The 21,908-nt window shown below is 39.4% G+C and overlaps 1 protein-coding gene across 4 annotated transcripts in view; it reads right to left on the bottom strand.

The window, feature by feature from the left end:
• LOC110859964 (5-hydroxytryptamine receptor 1) overlaps positions 1–21,908 on the bottom strand; it is a 51,816-nt gene that overhangs the window by 24,380 nt on the left and 5,528 nt on the right. For 2 of the 4 annotated variants that reach the window (XM_035859811.1, XM_035859810.1), the window contains exons 2-10: positions 18,613–18,841; positions 12,493–12,668; positions 8,186–8,440; positions 5,589–5,651; positions 5,456–5,518; positions 4,919–4,964; positions 4,833–4,847; positions 4,696–4,748; positions 3,609–4,590 (exon numbers count right to left, since the gene is read on the bottom strand). In XM_035859811.1, the coding sequence (XP_035715704.1) occupies positions 4,082–4,590; positions 4,696–4,748; positions 4,833–4,847; positions 4,919–4,964; positions 5,456–5,518; positions 5,589–5,651; positions 8,186–8,440; positions 12,493–12,668; positions 18,613–18,841 (1,409 nt within the window). In that variant the 3' untranslated portion in view covers positions 3,609–4,081. Of the gene's footprint in view, positions 1–3,608; positions 4,591–4,695; positions 4,749–4,832; positions 4,848–4,918; positions 4,965–5,455; positions 5,519–5,588; positions 5,652–8,185; positions 8,441–12,397; positions 12,425–12,492; positions 12,669–18,612; positions 18,842–21,908 lie in introns of all 4 variants that reach the window. The other 2 variants (XM_035859812.1, XM_022109005.2) reach the window with 2 other exon arrangements.

The raw sequence follows: 21,908 nt of genomic DNA, 5'->3' as shown, positions 1-21,908 counted from the left end.
CGTGGTCTAACAGCATTGCTACTAAAACTACCAGCACCAGCCACAGCAGCACTTGTTTTGCTTCTTCTTCACTCTCATCTCTTGAGCAAGCTTCATTTCATATTATGAAAGTGAATTCTGTCTCCTTTTCGTCCCGGGCTGTGTGCTGGCTGCAAATCCTTCTCGTATCCGCAACCCCACTAAGAATCCCACTTATCTTCCCCCACATAATCCGCTATACGGTGTGTCTCAATGGGGTAAACGGTGCGGATTCAATAATAGTCTGACCAAAATGTTTTCCCGTTTCCAATCTATTACCTTTTTGTCCTTTCACTCTGCGCTCAACACATTTCTTGTTTTCTTAGAAATTCGGACAGGAGAGCAGAACACACACTAAACACACGAAGCTTTATGGAGTAGTAGTTGCGACTCAACGGTGTGTGATGTGTTCCTTGTTTTCGGAAGGAGGAGGTGAAAGCAAGGACCATTGAGAGTTCAGAGAAGGGTTTCTTTGCGCAATAATATTGACATTGGACTCATAGCTCGTCGGATAGAGGAGGAAATAAAAATCCGCTTCAATAGCTCTGTCAACCTGATCATTCGCATTGTGCAAAGAAAGCGGCTTTATTATTAATTAGTTTGTTGACGCTTGTATCGTCGGCGGCGTAGTAGAAAGTGGAATGGGAGAAAGTCGCGACTTTTATGTGGACATTTAGCCTCCGCTGGAGATGAAAATGAGCACATGGAGTATGCAATTCAATGGGAGTAGGATTTATCGCTTACGAAATTCTGGGTATAAAAGTTCAGTGAAAAAGTAGAAATAAAGCGGAATTGAACTAGGTTAAATAATAGGAATGTTATATACTATAGATTTCATGAAAGTTATATATCAATAAATTCGTGTATTTTTAGCCTGAGTATGTAAGAACTATGCGATTACGAAATAATAGCCAAAAAACAGATAGTTGATTCACAAAAAATTGGAGTGGTACCATATAACCAGGCAAAACTCAGGCTAAACAGTAGATTTTTATTCCACTTTTAGCGTTTTTACGCTAAGACAAAGCATTCCTAAGTGATCTCGCCTGATGACAAAATAATCAAACTTTTACGTAACCAAATTGGTAAATAAATCATACTCGTAAACAATGTACTTCATATTATATAATTATTCAATACTTAAATACTGAATTCAACAGATAAAAATTGTTGCATAAAAGCAATTAACCTTTCCTGATCTCGATGAAATTGTAAAATTGCAAAACTATTGATCACTTTTCTATGCTCAAAATAAGTAGTGAGATAAGCCAGCGAGATGATGAAAGGACTACATCACAAGCTCCGGTCTGACGTTGAAGAGATACTTGTGAGATTTCTGAGAACACGTCCGCCGCTACCTCTTCATTCTCTCCTGCTCCTCTGTCTGATTACTTTCCCATCCATTTCTCACTAACTACTGGACTGTCGCTTGGGATCTCTTTTTGGAAACGCGATTCATTCCTCAGCATGGAAAAGCGTTCTTAGATCCAGCACACTAAACCTGTCTGTCCCACCACATCGTCAGCGGTTATCGTGCCGAGGAACAAATTCTAATCAAGAAATGGTCAAGACAACAAAATCCTGTCCGTCGTCCGTGATAAGTTTCTCAGGTCCTGCACCACTGTCGGACTGAAGGACAAAGAACAGAACAGGGAGCAATGAATCCAACGAAACCCAGACAAATTCACATGCTACAGAAAACCCGACGACCTGTGAGACGAGGTGATCTTATGAAAGAAGATAAAGCTCATTTAGGTACATAACTGAACTAAACTTGTCACACAATCTGCAAAAAAAGTGGTGAAATGAAATCCAACCATCAAAGTTGAGCTTGTAATAAAATATACGGTCTGTAATATCAATTGTTTATGTTTTAAGGTCGATTGCGGATTATCGAGTGTCATCCGTCACTAAACTATGTTATTTTATCACAAAAAATTCCAGGAATGACCAGTTGATTCTGGTCAAATCTGGGTCTGAGATGATATATAAAGTACATAACGTGCACAGTCAAATTATATAACCTGATTGTCTTAATCAGACAGATTGCTCTTGTTTTACTGGCGAACATGACTTGACGGAAGCTGGCGTTATGTAATATTATATATTGAGTTTTATATAATAAAGGTGAAAGTCGGATTGGTTTTTCCTTTGTGAATAAATCTTGGTTCCTGCCTCGACAGGGGAAATCGGATATCAGATTTCCACATCATTTACCCCGAGTTTTCAGCTATGCACGAACCGCTTCAGGTTGTCAGGTGCCGTTGCAATTTTCAAAAGTATAGTTTATCATTTGTGCGTGCATGTCATTCCTTATGCAACAAATACAAATGTCTACATAGACGCGCAGGTTGGACGATCATTTACTCACGGTTTCGACACGTACTATAGTCTCACAAATGTGACAGGTTTAGCTTTCCATGTATCTGTCCCACATTGCCTCTAATTCACACCTTCTTTTCCCCAATTTAAATAAGTACCCAGTTTTGTATGCCAGGCTCGTTTGTAAATAGGTCACTTTTATACATATATCTATAAATATATTTGTTTCGGATTACTCCATGCCTTATGCTTCTTCTTCATTTTATTGCTTCAATGAGACATAAAATGGTGACTGTGGTCATTAAACGTCTAGAAGTGAACCTTATTTCCTGAAATAAATGGGATCCATGTCACGTGAAACTGAACCGTAAACTTATGCTCTCTCTCTCACTCGTTATACCATCAGTGAGTATCAGCCTTTGTGAAGGAAAAGCCTCCTTTTTCTTCCTCCCCCAATCCCATCGTATTTAATTCTGGGTGAAAACACTCATGGACAGGACATAGTCGTGTTGGTGGTGAGGAGGCAGTGAAATTCTGAAATATGATCCCTCGAGCCATTTTCTTATAAACTGAGAGTTTCAACGACTTTCTCCAAGCAGGCCGCGCATTAGGAATGCTTCACTTGGTAGGAACAAAAGAGTTGTCGACGAAATACTACATGCCTCGTTATAATATGAAGACATAAATTCTTGTTGTATGGTTTCACCAGATTTCAAAGTTCACCACACCACAACCACCCCATTGAACGGAAAGGAACTTTCGAAGGTCAATGCGGGTTATTAGGTTATGCTTCCAGGTATACATACATACGTAGTTGGCATATTGGTCCATTAAATAAATCTGCTTCACATTTCAAATTCTGGAGGCGAAAGCTCTCCCTGCTATTACGCTAAACTCGGGGGATTTTGCCACGTGCGTCATGTACTTAAATACTTTGAAATACAATGACTCAGAAATGTTGAGAAATATCTAAGAAAGAAACTCCTTTATCCACCGCAGCAGCAGAAGGACTGGTTTGGAAGGAACCAAATCAATAAATAATGCCGTCTCGACAAGTCTTATTATCAAAGGAAATAAAAAAAATACAGGCAACAAGTCAAAAGTCAGGGAACAACACCTGGTACAGATAGCGAAAATAGGAAGCGATCTTACACACATATAAAATGTACACGCGGAAGCCACATGCACCCTGCTATATGGTTATCTTCTTACACGATCATGAATTCAGACAGGAAGGGATGAAAAATTGGAATGAAATTGAGACTTACTTTTACCCAACCTTAGTTGTCAGGTGGTAGTGGTGGTAGCCCTTCTTTTTTCTGGATTTGTGTAGTGGGTAGAAAGTGGTAGACACGGCTTAAGGACGACTCCTCGCTTGGTGGACATTTGTTCATGTATGTCTCGACTAGAGTGGCTGATTTATGTGTCCTTTTGTAATTCGATTTCATCTATCTCATTTCATCTCTTCAGTCAGTTCCACTTGCTTTCTTTCCTCCGCGACGTTACCCAATCCACCCACATTTCCACCTCGTCGGGCGACACGGCACGCTTAAAAGTTGGAAAGGATGAATTGATGGATGATACGTATTTCCACGGTACAATTGGATTGGAGAGCGATGAAAGACGTGGCAAAAGTAGTAGTAGTAAAGGTAATAAATAGGAATCAGGATGATCAGCATTCGGAATTTCGTCAACTTTCTCTTCCGACAATAATGATAAGCAGAAAGTGAGTTTGGAGTGTTCAAATTGCGACCATGCGACAGTTGAATCCGTCGGATTCAACGTCAGTCTCTGGATCTGTAGTTTCAAGAGTTATATTCATTTTATTCCTCTCCGCAGAAGGCGTCCATTGGGGCGACCCTTTCTGAGGAAGACCAGACGACTCTTGGTCAGTGGTGGTGGAACTGATGGCATTCTGATTCTGGAGTTTGATGGGGGTATGCGTTTGGGACACGGAGTTTTGCTTGTTCGGGAAGGACTCCAATTGTGGTGGAGGTGGTGGCGGTGGTGGTGGGAGGGATGGACAACTTGTGGAATTCGTATTATTAATTTTGGTGTTATTGGTTAAAATATTTGTCTCGGAGACGGACGTGGGGGAAAGTGGGCCACCACCACTGACACAGCTCGAACCCACGCCGGGAAGTTTCTTTTTGTTGCGAACACAATATTCGTCACCACCGTATTGGTGGTCGTAGAATTCTCGACGCATCAAGTCGTCCAGGGTGGAACATCGGAAGCACAATATTTCACCTTTAATAATTGACAATTTTATTTGATTTAATTCCAATGCTTTTAATAATTCAAATCATGATGGGCCTAAATGAATCAAAAGTAAATATGAATGTATGTACTCACGGAATGGACGTCTAAAGTCACGATTGGTGGTTGCATAGATTACAGGATTGAGACTTAAAGGAGAATACAAATAAGCATATGACTGCAAGACCTTAAACATGATTCTTTTTGTAAATAAACTAGAATAAAGAATTTACCTAGAGTTGAAATATCTGCATTCAAATAAGTAAATTTCATCAGTTTCATGGCAAATTCACTATAAAATATGAGTTGGTACACTCACCCCAACCAGAGAAAGAGAGATGAGACCCAACCTGGGATTTTGTCCTCTGGAGAAAGTTTAAGAAAATAAAGGGAAATTCAATTTGTGAACATAATTGTTATTGACGTATGTACAAATGTATCAATTTGAAATATAAAATTCACTACGACTAAAAACAGAGGTACTGATCCTCCAAAATAAATATCTCCATATTCTCGAAAGCATACTATCGGTTTCCCCCAATACAGCACTTTCACCATTAAAAAAGCCCTCTTCTCTATCGCTTTCTCTCTCAAGTAAGTTGAGCCAATACAGAAAATTGAATCCCGTCGGACATGCTGCGAACTAGGAATGCATATCCAGGATGGATTACTGAATACGGCAAAGTGCGAAAACTGCATGGATAAAATTCAACGCATCCTAATCTCCAACTGACTGAGACGCAATTCTTTATTCCGAACAAGTCTACCAAAGTAGTCTTCTCGATGAAGTTGGAAATGGCGACGAGAATAAGAAAAATACCAACAAGGGATAAAAAACGGAGAAAAGAGTTCATACCTTCGACGAACGGACGAATGAGTGCGAGGACAAAGAAAGGCAGCCAACAAATTATGAACGCACCTGCACAAAAATACAATTTTATCTTCCTTCAAAATGAATGGAAATCCATATGCAAACCGAAGATACTTACCCATCACGAGTCCCAGCGTAGTGGAAGCTTTATGATCCTTTAGTCTCACAGGTCGGAATTTTTCTGGTGAAAGTGAAAGGCAAAAATCAATAAAAACATGTCCACATTTTACGCTACAATTTAAACTACGATTGTTATTTTCGGAACTCCTATAAAATTAGTGTCTTCTTTTATGCCGCTAACAAATGGGATAAATATACGTCACTAGACAGCATGAGATAAAATCCATTACTGACTCGTGATTCCGCCACCAGCCGTCCATAAAATACTTCAACACCATGAATGTAAATACTATAGGGATTGGCCAACTTATATCTTAACCAGTAGATTCACGAGAGACAGACTGTGCATCTGATTCCATCTAGCGTTATAAAGGAGATTTTATTTTATTTCGACAAAGGGGGTACCCGCAAAATACGTAACTCTGAAATGGTGAAAAATTTAACAATACTTGTATCGGTTTGATTTATTTTATAAATTGATTAATTGCGTTGCAATGTTTTTAAACTAATTTATAATAACATTATGAACATATATGCATATTTGTGTCACGTTGTGGCTGGATGAGTCATCATCATCCAGCACCACGACGGGGCTGTCATAAACTTTTGCAGAGTTAGGCCTTTGTGTTGCATAACTTGGTGCCTGGACCCCCTATTTTTGATAATAAGCTTTGTGACAAATATATCACTTGTCGGGTGTCCACCTTTTTACCGACATCAACTTACCGACGCATTATTTACCGACGCAATCATTTACCGACTAAATATTTTCCGACACAATAATTTACCGACTTAATTATTTACCGACAATCCACACTCTTAGCAAAGTGGTGAGGTCATATATACACTCCGTGATGGTATTGATTTGGTGATAGTTTCTCCCCGGGTTGGTAATAGTTTGATTCCAAGTGGTTAGTTTTCATCACCATAACGGTGTACACTTTTCACTATACGGTGATGCCTGTTATCCCCTCGCCGGTTAAGTCATATATGCACTCCGTTCGGTGATGATTCAATTTCATTCAATACCGTTTTGCTAAGAGTGAACACTATCCAAAAAGGCCAGATTAGAGGAAAAAAGCCCACGAACACTTTTCTCATAATATTTTTGTATATTCTGAGCCCCCAAGTGACCGTGGACGTGTTCATAAAAATTCGACGAGCCACACCCACTTTGGGTGAGGTTCTTTCCTAGTGGGTTTGTGGTCAATCGCCCAGGTAAAATATGTAGCCCAAGCGATTATACACCTTCAGTAAAAATTTCAACCAAATCGGTCCATAAACCGAAAAGTTATTAAGGATAGAACTTTGGCGAAAGGCAAAAAAGGTAAACCAATGTCGGTAAGTAGATGTCGGTAAAATAACGTGAATCCACTTGTAGTCACCCCCACATAGGCTCCGGGTGACCATTACTGTAAGAATTGAGTACAGTATTGATTTTATGTGTACAAATATTGTGTTTGTCAGCTTTTTTTCAAATTATCGTTACAATTAATCTAAATACTGGCAAATACTACAATTTTGTTCATTTAAATTTAGCATTTGCTGAAATTATATTTTTGACAGAACTGAAATTGTCACATAACATGATCCGTGCCTGGGTGCAAATCGCGTTACGGTTTACCTCCGGGAATATCAATGTGCAGCACCTTTGAATATTCCTAAATTCTTTATAATAACTAATTACTCGGATAGAGGCACCAAATTCTACATAAAGCACTAAGTAATCGGGCACAAGCACCAAATCCTATAGAAGCACTATGTATTCGTACACCAGACACCAAATCGTGGCATGAGGCAACATCCCGCATAATCTCTCCCCATTCTGTCTCGCTCTCCTAACCATACAATTCCAATCCCTATAGTATTTACATTCATGTTCAACACGGCTGATTGAAAAGACGGCATGAGAATAATAAAAAAATTTATTGCGACTTTACAGCCGACACTCTGATTCCATTACGGCGCCTGTTTTAGCCCATCTTAAATTAAATTATGGTATGTGGCTTATCGACACGAAGCAGGTTTAATTACGGGAAACATGACGATCCCTGTGCTTATCTCGTGAAACAGATGCCAACCACTTTACACACAATGCAATATTGGAATTCCACGTTGTCACAAATACAGATAATAATATGCGTCTCTGTGTGTGGGCGTGTGATATATATTTCCGAAAATTCCGCTACATAATACTAAATATATACATATAAATGTATTTAAGCTGATCAAAGGATTTAAACTTATTTATCCATCCACACTCGAGTGATAATCAGCCGGATGGATGAAAGCTTCTTGTGCTGCTTTGTAAATATGGCACGGTTCAGTTAATGCGAAAGTGCAAAAGCGACTTCTTCTCCGATACGTGCATCGCTGGACAATATGATTACACGGAGAAAAGAACGGGATGAAATGCATACATAATCGAATATTTGGCAGAGTTGTATAACAAACAAACAGGGCATGCATGCATATTCCCACATTTTATTCCTGCTGAACCGGCTGCAAAATCCTGCTTTCACCTGCAGCACATGCTGTTATTTACATAATTGCGGTGCACAAAGCCGTATGTACGAGCAAGCAAAAAAGTCATACGTAAGCTGGGAAATGGGTGTTTGTGTCCATTTGCTCCATCGGTGGGAGGATTATTGGCGTAACGCTGTTGGCGTCTCTGGCTGGGATGATGGACCCTCAACTGGACGGGATTTTGGTGAAGATGAGCTAAATTCATCCTCGTTGCGGAGGAACCCCTGCTTCCCCTCTTCCAAGGAGGATTGTTACTGCTCGGCTGTTGACGATCATGATTATGGGGCGACGTGGCAGGAATATTGACGCTTCCGTCTGCTCTCTCTGTAATTAAGGGAGCACAATGATATGCATAGAAAGAGGGCATGCAGACTCGTATAATGAGCTCAAAAGCCAATGTGTGCATAAGAAGAGGATAATTTCATTACTTACAAATTACAACTTATCCAACGCATTAATTGCCGTGCTACACACCGTAATAACGATTCATTATCGGATTCAATTAGCGAGGAGAAAGCGGACATGAAAGATAACGCGTTTTCGGACGACTCTTCAAGAACTTTAAATTATAATGATGTTACATAAGGAGGGCGCCTCTTCAAATATTAAGCGTACATATTTTGACATTTTATAAGAATCAGGCTCATTTGCATTAAAATATTTAACGTATTCATACCGCATTTTGGGGGTCTTATTGTCAAGCAAATTTTTTGGTTTGCTATATATTTATCCTCTATTTTGGAGAAAGCCAACTAAAGGAAACCTACTTATGCAATAATAATACTGCAACGGAGAATGCTTATTTAGTGTTCATAACCATGAAGTAATGGCCCAGTAACCTATTAAAATAGACTTTCTACCGCTTCCAGTAATTGAAACCTGACCAATTTCACCAATCCTAAAGTCCTCTCGCAGCCACACTTACATAATAACTATGCAGCCTGCTTAAGTGGTTTCATTTACTCGTGTGTGGAAGCAAATAATATGACCGGCCTGTTTCCTGTACTTAAGTGCAGATATATTCATGGTAAGCAAATTATTCTGTTAATGTCGTTAGTTTGCGAGACGATTTTGAAAATAATATTTCCAAAGGATGGTGCACAAAGTCGCAGTCAAAATGCTCATTAGGTTTGAAAAGTCGATGCTAATGAGTTTCTGCGACGAAGATGGTGACAGTGGTTGCACGTAGGCTTATAAAACTGCGAACTTGTTGGAGAAAGCTAGCTTTCATAAATATTATGTAAATGGTATGGGCAAGAAGGATTTGAGGTGAGAATTACTTGCTGCCTTGATCTCGCTAGTTGATTGGAAAGTCAATCAGAAAGCGTGTTTTCACTGCATGTCAAAATCCTTGCCCACGCAGGAGTGAAAGTACGTTCAAGGATCAAACGTTTTGAATAATTAAACAAACCAATTGACCAATTTGAACTCGGGTCTTATCGAAAACAACAGTTGCCCCGAAACATGCAACCATTCTGAATAACAAATGAATTCTGGAATGCATGTATTACAGACAGTTCTAAAAATAGGTATGGATGGATATTAAAATGATAGTAAAGCGCTTGCTTATTCATTCATTCATTCATTCATCGCTTGGTGGGTGCTGGACCAGTGAAAGCCCATTCACGTATCGTCCTACAGACAGTGCATGTTGTTATTTCGACAATGCTGTAGTTTCGTCGACGGATGGACTTGTGTGGGCTAAACTTTCTCCGAAACATGAATAATCTAGCTCACGAACGCTCTCTGAAGTTGGGCACTCCTCTTCTCGATAGGCATTATTCATGGGCGGGTGCAAATCTATCCCATCCAACATGCAAGCAAACATTTTGCTGTATTCATCACGTCCTTGTCCTTGGATTGTCCATTGTACTTTCTCTCTCTTTTGTCATCTGCGTGTTGTATCTGGCCCAAAGTAGAATAATAAAAGAACCGCTTTCAAATTTTCCCTTTCATCAAGAAAAACTCGAGAATTCTCGATTACTACGACAAAAGTGGATGGATATGCTATTGCTTCGAGGAACGGAAGATACGATTATTATCCTTTCGGTGAAATCGACGTTTCTCTGGAGGAGAAAGCAGGCCCATGCATGCATTCACATACACACATGATACATACGTATATATAGTGATTTAGTAAAGCTATTATGTATCCTTGGTAGACATAAAGTAATGATAGATTGCACCTCTGCTGTCAAAATGGAGCATTTGGAAAGACCGAGGGAAAAATCACTCCCACAAAACTAAGACTCTGTTGCTGCTGCTAATACAGTGATCGCGCTTACTGTTGTAATTTTCTCTTAAAATTAGGCAGTGGCATTAGCACAAATTTTTTCTTCTGGGTCGGTCGGTCCGTAAGAAGATGAATGGTAGTGGGTTTTCTCTCCCCGAAAATGAAACAGGACATGGAAAGCAAATAACTTTGTAGGGCAAGAAGGGTAACAAAGGTTTTGACTGCAAAGCATGCCATTTCAAAATCACCGCATGCATGTCGTATATCGTATCCCCTCATCCATTCAAAGAAGGAGGGAGGAAGAGAACGAATGTTTCTTCCAAGATAAGACGTTATCACGACTACTTAGTGAGGATCCAATATTTGATTCTCATTTCCACCATGCATACATGCATGCGAAGGATCGATCCAGCATATAAAGTATGTACATATCTTGGGCTCAACCGTAGATATTTCTTGATCAATATTCTCAATGGGATAATTTGACCCAAGAACGCTCCTATACGATACAGTTCACATGAATCATCATCAACGACAACGGTAACGACTCTGTACCTGTATTGTTGTAATAAAAATGAATTGGTTAGGACGAATTTGCGATAGTCAGTCGATGCACACCCAAAAAATACAGCCAGATCTAAGAAACACGTGTTGTACTCCATCCTTCTTGAGACGACATTGTACACCGAATTGTATAAGAAAACGGGTCTGTTGAACATTATCATGGATAAGGACGCGGCCGGATATGCAGCACCTTTTTTTTCGCCGCTCTATGTGCTCCATTAAATTGAATGTGAATTCACATTCATACTTACCTTCTCCACTACCTTCCCAAATTTTATTCCCTTTTCAGAGATAAGTATTATATTAAAAATTATGTGATGGCGATGGCCGTGGTGAAGTGACGCCTGCACATCCTTTTCCCTTAAATAATCATGGATTCTGCATATTTAATACCGCACGTCGCCTTTGAACTGGTCCTTGATGGTTAAGAAAGTCGGGGTGGTTACTACCGAGGTAAGGAAATGCATACAAATGAGAATTGTAAACATACCCAGGAAAATAAAAGGATTCAGTTATACAACAAATTGGCAGACCACATGCTAAGTAATATTTTCACTTTCCTATTACCTTTACTAATGCAAGCGAAACAAGGCAAGAGAATCGATTATGATGTGTGGTAAGAAATGTAAAAAAAGAGAAAGGAAATCCGCGGGTGGTGCGTGAAACGGTTGGACCCTGGCATGAAACCCGGTTTTTGAATGAAGCCCACAGGAAAATCAGTACTTGGTTGAAGGTGCGGTAGTAGTAATTCTTGCAGGTGAAAGCATACGACGACCCATCACGGTCACGTTGCAATAATGGAATGGAATGGACTCCTGACTATGGAGTATTAGTGGTGCACATAATCAGAATGAATGGAATAACGGATAGTGCATATGCATGTACGTACCCGAGGTATGTATGTAATATTATTAAGTGCGAGTTCTGCTGCTGGTGGTGACTGGAGAAAGTAGACACCAGAATTCATTCCCCCATGTTTTGGAAACCCTATAGTAGCTAAGCAAACAATCAGCAAAGTGACTGACGGACTGACTGACTGACATTTCGCGGGGGTGGCGTATGCATACTGGCGACGTAATATTATTAAGGCAGACTAACTAGGAGAAAGTTGTATGGAAATTTCCAATTTAATAAGCAAGCACAGGGTACAATTTTCCTTCCCAAGAAGCAAGTGCACCGTATGAAACATCTTGCAATATATAACTTATTGATATTTATACACTTGCAGAATGTCGTGTAAGAGAGATGGAGAGAATGAAATTAGAATTAGATGAGGTCGTTATTATTCCATTCCCAAGGCACACCTTAGGCGCAGTCGAGTTTCATCAAAAATGCAAATTTATGTTATATATGAACAACCACGACATGGTCTCGGATTTGCCTTTATATTGCTCTCACTCACTCTATTTTAATGCGAAAGTTCAATAATTTTAAAGTTAAATTCAGTTTGTTTAACTACATATTTTTGAGAATATCTAACTCACTTGTGAAACTTTTGTGACAGTTTTTACCTAATAAATGTAAATACAGTTTATGTAAATTGATTCATTTTTTCATCATAGTAATTGAATTCTCTTACCTTGTAGATAGTGCATGTCGTGCACGGCTGAGCGATCTACGCTACTATTCCGACTGTTATTTGTCCACGTCATCTGCTTCTTCTTGTCCGCCACGACGCGAAGGATCTTGGCGTAGACGACGACCATCACGCACAAAGGAACGTAGAATGAAGCCATTGTCGCGTAGATTTGGTACCTGAGAAGGAAAAGGAAGAAATTATATAGAACACCTTCGGAAAAGTGAGGGAGCCATCCATTCAATATTTTTTTTTATATCTCATCCTCATCCATTCTTCTGCGAGGTATGACAGTAATTACATTCCTTAGGAAAAGAATTGCAAAGGTATCGGTGCAGGGAGTCGTCCTATTAATTGGTTCGTTGTCAACAAATACAACTTTTGTCTTTGCTCGGCTGGTGGGTTGGGTTTTTTGAGCTTTCTCCATCATATTTTCGATAGAGATACATTACATGCATGGTTCAGACTTTCCCTCTTTTGTCAGAAATCGACATAGATGCTTGTACTTTGTGGGGTGGTCATACGACTCATTAATAGAGACAGCCAGGCCAGCAGCGGTGGTATATTTAAGGTTAATTTCATGTGATATATACGATTTATAGTAAGTATCGTGTAAGGCTTTTGTGTGTTTGATGTTGCAGTATCTCTTATTAATTGTAGACCCTCAATTTAAATAAGTTTACTACAAAAGAGAACCAAACCCTTGTCCATGAATGGAACAATTTTATAATGATACGAAGCTGGTGACGCAGTGTCCTTTTAGCCAAAGCTTGAAATGGGTCTTGATGAATCGCAAACGACTATTAAAAAAATGACAATGTACATATTTTGCATAGTGGGGTTCAATTGAGAACACATGTGTCAAGCAATTTGATTTGACATTCAAATTACTAGAGCAGCACCCGAAGCAGCAGAAGCCCAGCCCGGCCAAAACCTTTCTCCATCTCCACATTATCATTATTATTACGAGCCGCGTGGAAACTATTTTCTGCTCCACTCACGATAAAACTGGTGGTGGTGATCGTGCAGTCATGTACAAAATGCATGGCAGTAGTTTTTTTTACTACTACACTTGTTAAGCTAAACCTCAAGTAAAAAATAATGACATCAAAAAAAGTACTCATGAATTTTGACAGCTCGGCTCCGCCAAATAAATGCTTATCCAGTGCAATCTGGTACACAATTTTTGTTCTTAACCTTGAGCAAGATTGACGGGCGAGTGAGGTGCTAAATGCGAAAATTTAATTTAGACTTGTCTAACTGAACACGAGAAGTGAATCTTGAACTCGGCACGTCGTCACTTATTACTTGAGATGAACTTTGAAAATCTGAAAGAGTCGACGACTTTACATTTTACCATGAAAGTTGGTACATGTATAATTTCGTCCACACTTTTGATGGATACACTTCTCCCGAATAATAATAATGTCGCAACTCATTAAACAAATTGTTCCTAGTTTGCATGCATCGTTTGAATAAATGTAGGACCAATTTAACCAAAATCTTGTTCAGTCTGGTTTCATAGCAAATATTTTGTACGTCGATTTTACCAATTTGGCGAAATAATACTTCCACCACTACAATTCCTCCTTCTCCACGTCTGCCCTGTCCATCTAAGCTAATCTATTTTCGCTTTGTGAGTTTTGACACCTAAAGTTCTCAGCAGCAAAATGTCTTTCTTTTCTCTATTCCTTTCTTTCTTTCTTGTCGGGCAATGTTAGTTTAAGCCGGAAGCCAAAGCAAGCCTACTTCTTCTTCTGTCGTCGTATAACCAACCACCACGAGTACCACACACAATGTATGAACGTATGTCTTGGTTCGTGACCAAAAGATGGGCGAAATCTCAAATCTCTTCTCTTTCTTGCTTTGATTTAACCCGGCTTGAATGTCTCAAGTGAACTGTGAAAGAATTTCGCATTATCTCGTGTTCTCGTCTCTCTATTCACAACTGTTTCGGCGTGTATTAATAGACGCCTGTTCGTCTCGCCGTCCATCCACTATACGTACCAACTTATGTACATACATATATATATTAAGTAATAATGGAATTTGGGCACATATGATAAAATAACACACGGCCACATGCATTTTCTCCTCCGACCGACTACATACACAAGTGTGTTGATGCTTAAGATGGAGTTTTGTTGTATTTTCCCAACGTATTATCTGGGGACGTCAAGGAAAAGATTTATTTTCATTCCATTCATTCACCACCACCACCACTTGTCCGATATTCTACGCGTAATAGTCCAATCCCCAACCTGAACCTTAATGGTGATGGAACACGAACGAGGAGCACAAGCAAAACTGACCGATAGACGAATGGACGGACGGAGGAAAGAAAGAATGGTGAAAGAGAGGGTAAAAGCATGCAGAAAAAGTGTGTCTATCTATCTGCCTATGCACACACCAGCGAATACAGATCACTATAGGATACCATGATCGTTGTGCACACACAACCCGAGAGAAATCATGCATTGTTCATGCACTCTTGCGAAAAACATTTCATTGAAGCCCTATCCCGTGAAAAGAAGAAATTTCACTCTTCTTTTCTCCCCCTGCAAGAAGAAGAAAGTGGTTGGTGGGGGCGAGTAAATAATAAATAAATAAAACGGTAAACTCACAGAAACCGTAAATTCCCCTGACTTTGCTTTAAGGACGAGAAAATTTTGGGACACTAAAGGGTTTTGAGGAATGATTGAACCCCTTTTTCTCATAATGCAACACGCCACGCCACCACTCTGGAAAAAGCAATTTTTCTAGAGTGAATTGTTTAAAATTTAATGAAATTTGAGACCAGCAACAGTTAGATGATGGGATGTCAACATGTCAACCGTAGGAAAATGTTGGCCTTGGACCTATACGAGTATGCATGTGATGGGTTCCATTTAAAATATTTATCCCTGAAGCGAACGTGATACGAGATTGTGCTGTACGGACTTGATTTCCATTTCCGTTTGTAATTTTTATCATCCCACTTACACACCCGTCTAACAGGAAAGAAAGCAAAGTGCTTTCCACAAATAAAGCTTCGTTCGCTTTGAAGTAGCTCAACTCTCATCTTCTAGTTTCCAGCTGAATAATACATAAAACATGTGAAAAACAAACTTCAGAATGGTGCGTATAATTTATGACATGTTTCCCCATATGTTGAGCAGGTTACTAGAATTAATTAATCACTGGCAGGATGGTACTTAAATATGAAACGCATCTTGAATTACTCTCCTTGTCAGGGTAACTGATGGAACTCTTTGGTGCGTTACTGTCTGCTGGTGGACAATGACTTTTGTCAAGTTAAGTGAAAGCGGAGAGAGACTCAGATGGGACGACGGGATGAATTGTACAACGGAATCAAGGGCATTAGCCTCCTCATCTGGAGTTGAGATCAACATTAACTATGCCCTTCTTCCTACTTCCCGTGATAGACTAGCTGAATTTCCTCCAGTGAGAAAATTCTCCAGACGAAGAGAGAGAGAAAGCTGGACGAGAGATCATGTAGATAACTCTGCTCACTGTTAACCTAACTTAACTTCTAACTAACGGAGTCGACCCCAAAGGAGAGAGGACGACGTTCATTCTGGCGGCACTTTGTTTTGCATATTTTAATTTAACACACTCCACTTGTTGTTCCTTCATCATGAGTGAGAGGCGGGCTTTCTCTTCTTCTGACGTCCAGGCCGCCTCAGAGACAGTCTTCTATCTAATTTATTCTAATTTAGGACAATGTTCACCCTCACTAACGGACTAACAGAAGGAGTACTTTGCCCTTTGCAACTTCCGCCTTCATTGTTTTAGCAGTTTAGTTGGTTTTAGTCCAAGTCTAATCTAATCTGGGGTTCCTGCTACCTACACAAGAGGTATGTATGCATACATTATTATTCCGCCTCCTTAACCTGAGACTGGGCCATTCTATTATGGGCTGTTGCTGGCCTACTCACAATTTAGAGCATGCATTATTTATCGCGCATTATTGCATTGTCGAGATAAAGTGGGAGCATAATGGGGAGCATAATGTTATAAATCATGGCTACTTGTGTATAACTCGGGCTTGTGTACGAGGTGAGAATTCAACTTGCACAAAGTTTTGAGATCATTATTCAAAGCTATGTATCCTTGACCATAAAAGTCATTATTATCTGTCTCCACGCTAATTTTTGAAACAGAACCAAACGTTAATTAGGTTATTAATCCAACATATTTATGACTCGTGGAGAAAGCAAAGCATCCAATCTAATAAATAATTCGTGCAACATCCATAACACAGTCCATGGGAGTAATTTTTGTGTGTAACTTGCCAGAAATCATACTTGTTATGCATTACATTATTTGGCAGTCGTGCTAATAATAGTACGCGTAACGAAGAGTACCCGAAAAACCGCAAAGGAGATTTCATTCTCTTTTTCCCTCGAGATTGAGATAATGCTTTGCTCTCTCCATCTTATTTCGCGAAAGTCTGAGTAAATCCTTCTTTACGAGTAAATTGTTATTTAATGCAATATTTAGTATCAAAATGGCCAGAAGCCTGTTCTCCTTTCTCTCCTCTGCGCAGATTTAATAAAGTTATGAAGAAGAGGAAAATGCTAATTTTAATCATCACAAGGAGGACGAAGCTTCGCTCCATTTCTACAAGTTTGCTAGCAGCAGCTTGGAATTCGTCAAGGAGACGCTGCGAAGATGACACCAAGGTACAAGGTGAACGTACAAAGTTGTGTGTGGGCTGGTGGTCTTGCGCTACAATTTAAAATCTATACCGACACCTTCGTAGCAGGTGGTTCATCGCTTTGACATGGCTGACAATGTGAGTAATTGCTCGTAGGTAGGGCCGCATGCACTTAATCAACAACATAATATACGGATTTTTTTCATCTGTCTGTCTCATCGTTACCTACTGGGACGAGATGGAATGAAATCATGGCCAAATTCCCATCATCCATTAAATAAATGCCAGGCGGGGTCTTGTAGGAATGGAGAACTCATTATTATGACTTGTGATGATTAACATCTCCTACGACTAGAAGGAGCCGTCTATCCGTCCACGAGTCGAAATGCAAAAACACTAAAAGCTTCAGAACACACTGGGTGCTCTAAAGCCCCATTCCGTTAGATGTTTGTATGCAGTGTGTTGTTTTGCTTACACTACACACGAGGCTTCACATGCATGCATTCATAAATAAACTTGTTCACACATTACGCTAACATTCATTTGCTCTGTGATGATTCGGAATAAAAATAACGCTTATTATTATAACTAAGGAAAAGAAAAGCAGCCGTGGTGTAGATAGTCAGAAAATACGTATGGAGATGTGCATTCACATTTGAATGTGCCAATAACGTTTGCGAATAACGAACGAACGATGGACGGACCAAGCATAACATTTACTTCTAACGAGTCCTTATTATTTCTCAAATTCTCTCTTTACACGCATAACGAGCAGGCGAGGAAAATTTATGAGGACAAAATAGCACCGATATACATACATATTTAATCCTTCCTACTTGCGAAAGAAATCTCGATTGAATTGTCATAATAAATTCCATACGTACATACGGTTAACATCCGCTTGAAATCCATTAATGTTCCGCTAAGTGCCTTTAAACAAGAATTTATCACTTTCCTCAGATAAGCTAAAATTAGTAAACATTTCCGAGATTGCGCCATGCGATATGTACACAACACTTATGAAGGAATTCGGGCGTGTCTTGAGTTTCAATCATTTATGTAGCAATCCGGCATGCCTAATTAATTTCGAAATTGTGCCCATACCAAAAACTGACGATGTACTATTCATAAGTATTGTGGATGATGGGCAATAAATTTTGAGAGCCAAAAATATTTTATCATTCACAACCCCAAACGAATGGGAGTGAGGTTGTAGTAGAGACGATTATCGTGAGGATGAAGTTTAATATTTGAACGTTACACTAAAATTATGTAAGGATGACGACGAGGCTAACATGTCACGCTTCTTGTGACATGACATTCAACCTCGGCAATATATGTATGAAACCTCGATGGTTATCTCGGTATCGGACGGTTGGGTTTCTTCGAGTACACACACACACGTACGTACAATATAATCTGTGTAAGTGTAAGCCACGATATTGATGCGACTGGCAACTTACCAAAATTTTTGAGAGACGATACAATTGTGGTTTTCGTGTTCATTGCCAAGTAGTAGGACGGGAGGGAGGGAGACACAAGCGGCGGAAAGCCAGACCCCTCCAATCACTCCCAACATCCGCCGTGGGGATGAGGAGCCAGAGTACTCCAGAGGACGTGTTATCGCCTGATATCGGTCCACACTTATGGCACATAAATTCAATATTGATGCCGTGCAGGATAAGACGTCGGCTGTTGAGGGAAAGAGAAAAAACATACAGCGGTTACACAAAGTCGGTCATATTTTAGGAGAAAATAATGCTTTTGGCAATCAAAAACGGATTATAAACTCATTTTTGGGTGGCATATTCTCGGTATTGGGAAAGTCCAGCGGGCAATATTATGCAAAACGGACGGAGTGCAGACGAACTATAACATGTATTTAAATACAGTATGTGTAGATATTCTATCCACATATAGATCACTAATTTTAAAGGAAATAAATATATTCAGAACGGTCATGTCGAGGTGTTAAGCAGTGGTAATTAGAATGATCTTTGTTTGCATGTTAGTTAGCGCCTTCTAAACAAGGGCCGAGGAATTTTATGATGAAGTTGGATGTTTGATGGTTGATGACCTTGACAAAGATCAGGCAAGATTTTTTTTACGTATGTACACATAGATGGAAAAAAGTACAATAAAATGTTTCAACTCTGCACAGAAATTGTTGGAATTGTTTCTTGGCATTTCGCTAAATTGAATTGCTTGGATTTTTATAGGCATGTTTTGGAGAAAGTTCAAGTCAAAGTGTAACTTCTTACAAATCTGAGAGTAAGTATAACATTGGAATGAAAACCATTCCTTCTGATAAATTTCACAGGCTTTATTTTACTGCTAACTGACAAGTTAAATACGGCAATATATTTCATAAAATTAATGAAAAATATGTTGTTGTCGTACCGAACGGAAGGAATTACTTTCTCCTCAACTACCATGCCCAACTGGTCGTCGAGCAAGGAGAATAATAATAACTTCGTGACGAAGAAAATCTACATAAAAGTACGAAATTCTCTGGTACATAGAGCATAAAAGAGAAAACAAGCCGTATTGCAATTAGGAGATGTTGTTTCCTGTAAAAAATTCAAGTGGTTGGTCGGCCGTACGAAGAAAATCATGGCACCCTTTATTAATTACTGTAATAAGTCGTTGCCCACTCCGTACGTACGAACGACTGCTGGCACCAAGTGGAAAAAGTATGCTCATTACAACCATGAAAGTAAACAAACTTTCTCCACCCTCTTAGGTGACACGGGCAAGCTTGCCGTGCAATTAAGGCTTGCTCGGCTTGGGTGGAAGTCAACCAAGTATTGCTGGCTGTTGGTTCAAGTGTGCACATTGAATTAAGTAACCAACAACTCAAGTGAACCAATCAAGAGTCAAACACACACATGAACACAGTCTCAGGACATCGATTATTTCCATCCAACAAGTCGTCGTCATTCTGAATGAATGCCACAAATAAATCATTATTTACTTTTCTTTCACAACCAGAGTAAATTGCGTCAATATTTAATACTTGCTGAACCGAAATAGGATTGCAGCAACGGCAGCAGAATGATACTCCCCCAAAGGAATGTAACGTATGTATTGCAGAAAATAGAAAAGAATCACCCTTTATTGCGAGAGGAGTAGTGTTTAAGTGATAGTAAAGAGTTTATTTTGCGCCACAGTTCTATTATATATTTTTAGTATAAATATGGTCACAGTGGGCAAATAAATTATTGCTACATCGTTCCGATGCACAAGTGTAATTTTGAGTATTCCCATTGTTGGAGGAGGGTATCAGGGGTTTGTGTGTAGGAAAGGACCACTGAGTGCTTCATGACGTGGAGAAACACAATATTATTATTATTACAAGAATGAAATATCAAGCTTTCTCCCTCTGTAAATGACTTGTCCAACACTTACGAGTATGTAATAAGAAACGAGAGAGAGAAGCCGTTTTTTTGCCCCCTTCTTAAATTTACGTCCGACCTTATGAATGTTGCATTTTTTTCCATTTCACTTAGAAACTTTTGCTGGAAAGAGTTTAACGGTGACGAAATTTTTAGCACATAGTTTTTACAACGGTTAAATATGCAACATCGCATTATAAGGATTTCATCTGGAGGCCTGGTGGTGGTGTTAGCTGCATTATTATAATGATAAAAGTTTCAATGTTTTTCTCATGTCTCAGAAACACGCAAAGTTTTCATTCTTAGATTTCTTCTCACACTTGAGCCCATCACACTTTCCTCTCGATATGACAAAAGCGAAACCGAAAGGAGAAGAGTATCTCGAGGTATATCGAGTCGAGGTGCTGATTCGAGTGGAACTAGTGGAGCACAAAATAATAAAACTTCATGCTGCTTGGAAGTGCAAGAAGGGAAAGAAGAAGTCTTTGTTGAATCTGTTTTGCTTTTCCTGAGAGAAAGTGAAGTTCGGATTTGAGATGGAAACGAGATGCAATTAAAGAGACACCCGATTTCCATATCAAAAGGTTCCCGCCGCTCCTTTGTATTATTACTCAGCAGACGAAGAAGTTATCGTGGTGTGGGCTGGGTCGTGAGTTTTTCTGGTTTCTTGTAAATTTGCATCATAGGAGGGAACGAATTCATTGTAAAACCTTCTTTTCTTCCCTTCCGCCGTCTGTTTGATAAATAAATCGCGTAATGTCCGAGAGCAAGTTGAACCTATAAATAAACGACACCTTTCTTTTGTCACGGGAGGAAATTCTTCTCAAGGAAAAAAGAGATTTTGCCTGATTAACACTTTTCATAACTCTTCCTGTTCGACTAATAGCACGGTTCTAAATATTTATAAGTGTAGATTTAACAGAGAAAATGGGAGGGTAAACTGCAACAAAGTAACACTTTTGTATCGTCTCTTTCGGGGATAACAACAATCTATTTTGTTTTTGTGCCGATGCCTTTCTTGGTCTCCGGGAAGATAATAAAGATTCGATCCGCTTGGGGATCAGATCAACTGATTTGTTTCAATAAATGCGTACTGAGCAGATAATAGGAACTGAGACACCAACACCGTCAGAGTGAATTATTCACTCTCCACTTTAAGCCTCGTAGTAAAATCTTCGGAAATTGACAAGCAAAACAGTAAACAACGTTTTTGTTTCTTTTTTAGGACATTTGTGCTTCTTTTTTAGGATATTTTGCTTACACGCTTTTTCCATTTTCATGTTCACGACTGTCGTACAGATCAGAAGTAAAATTTTCGCTCTTACCTTCCCCGAAATGATATTTTTTATGTGATATCATCAAAT

This window comes from Folsomia candida, unplaced genomic scaffold (assembly GCF_002217175.1).
Source record: "Folsomia candida strain VU population unplaced genomic scaffold, ASM221717v1 Fcan01_Sc028, whole genome shotgun sequence".
NCBI classification, from domain to species: domain Eukaryota; kingdom Metazoa; phylum Arthropoda; class Collembola; order Entomobryomorpha; family Isotomidae; genus Folsomia; species Folsomia candida.
Note: the sequence above shows the minus strand (reverse complement) of the source record. Positions and strands in the feature narration are given on the sequence as shown.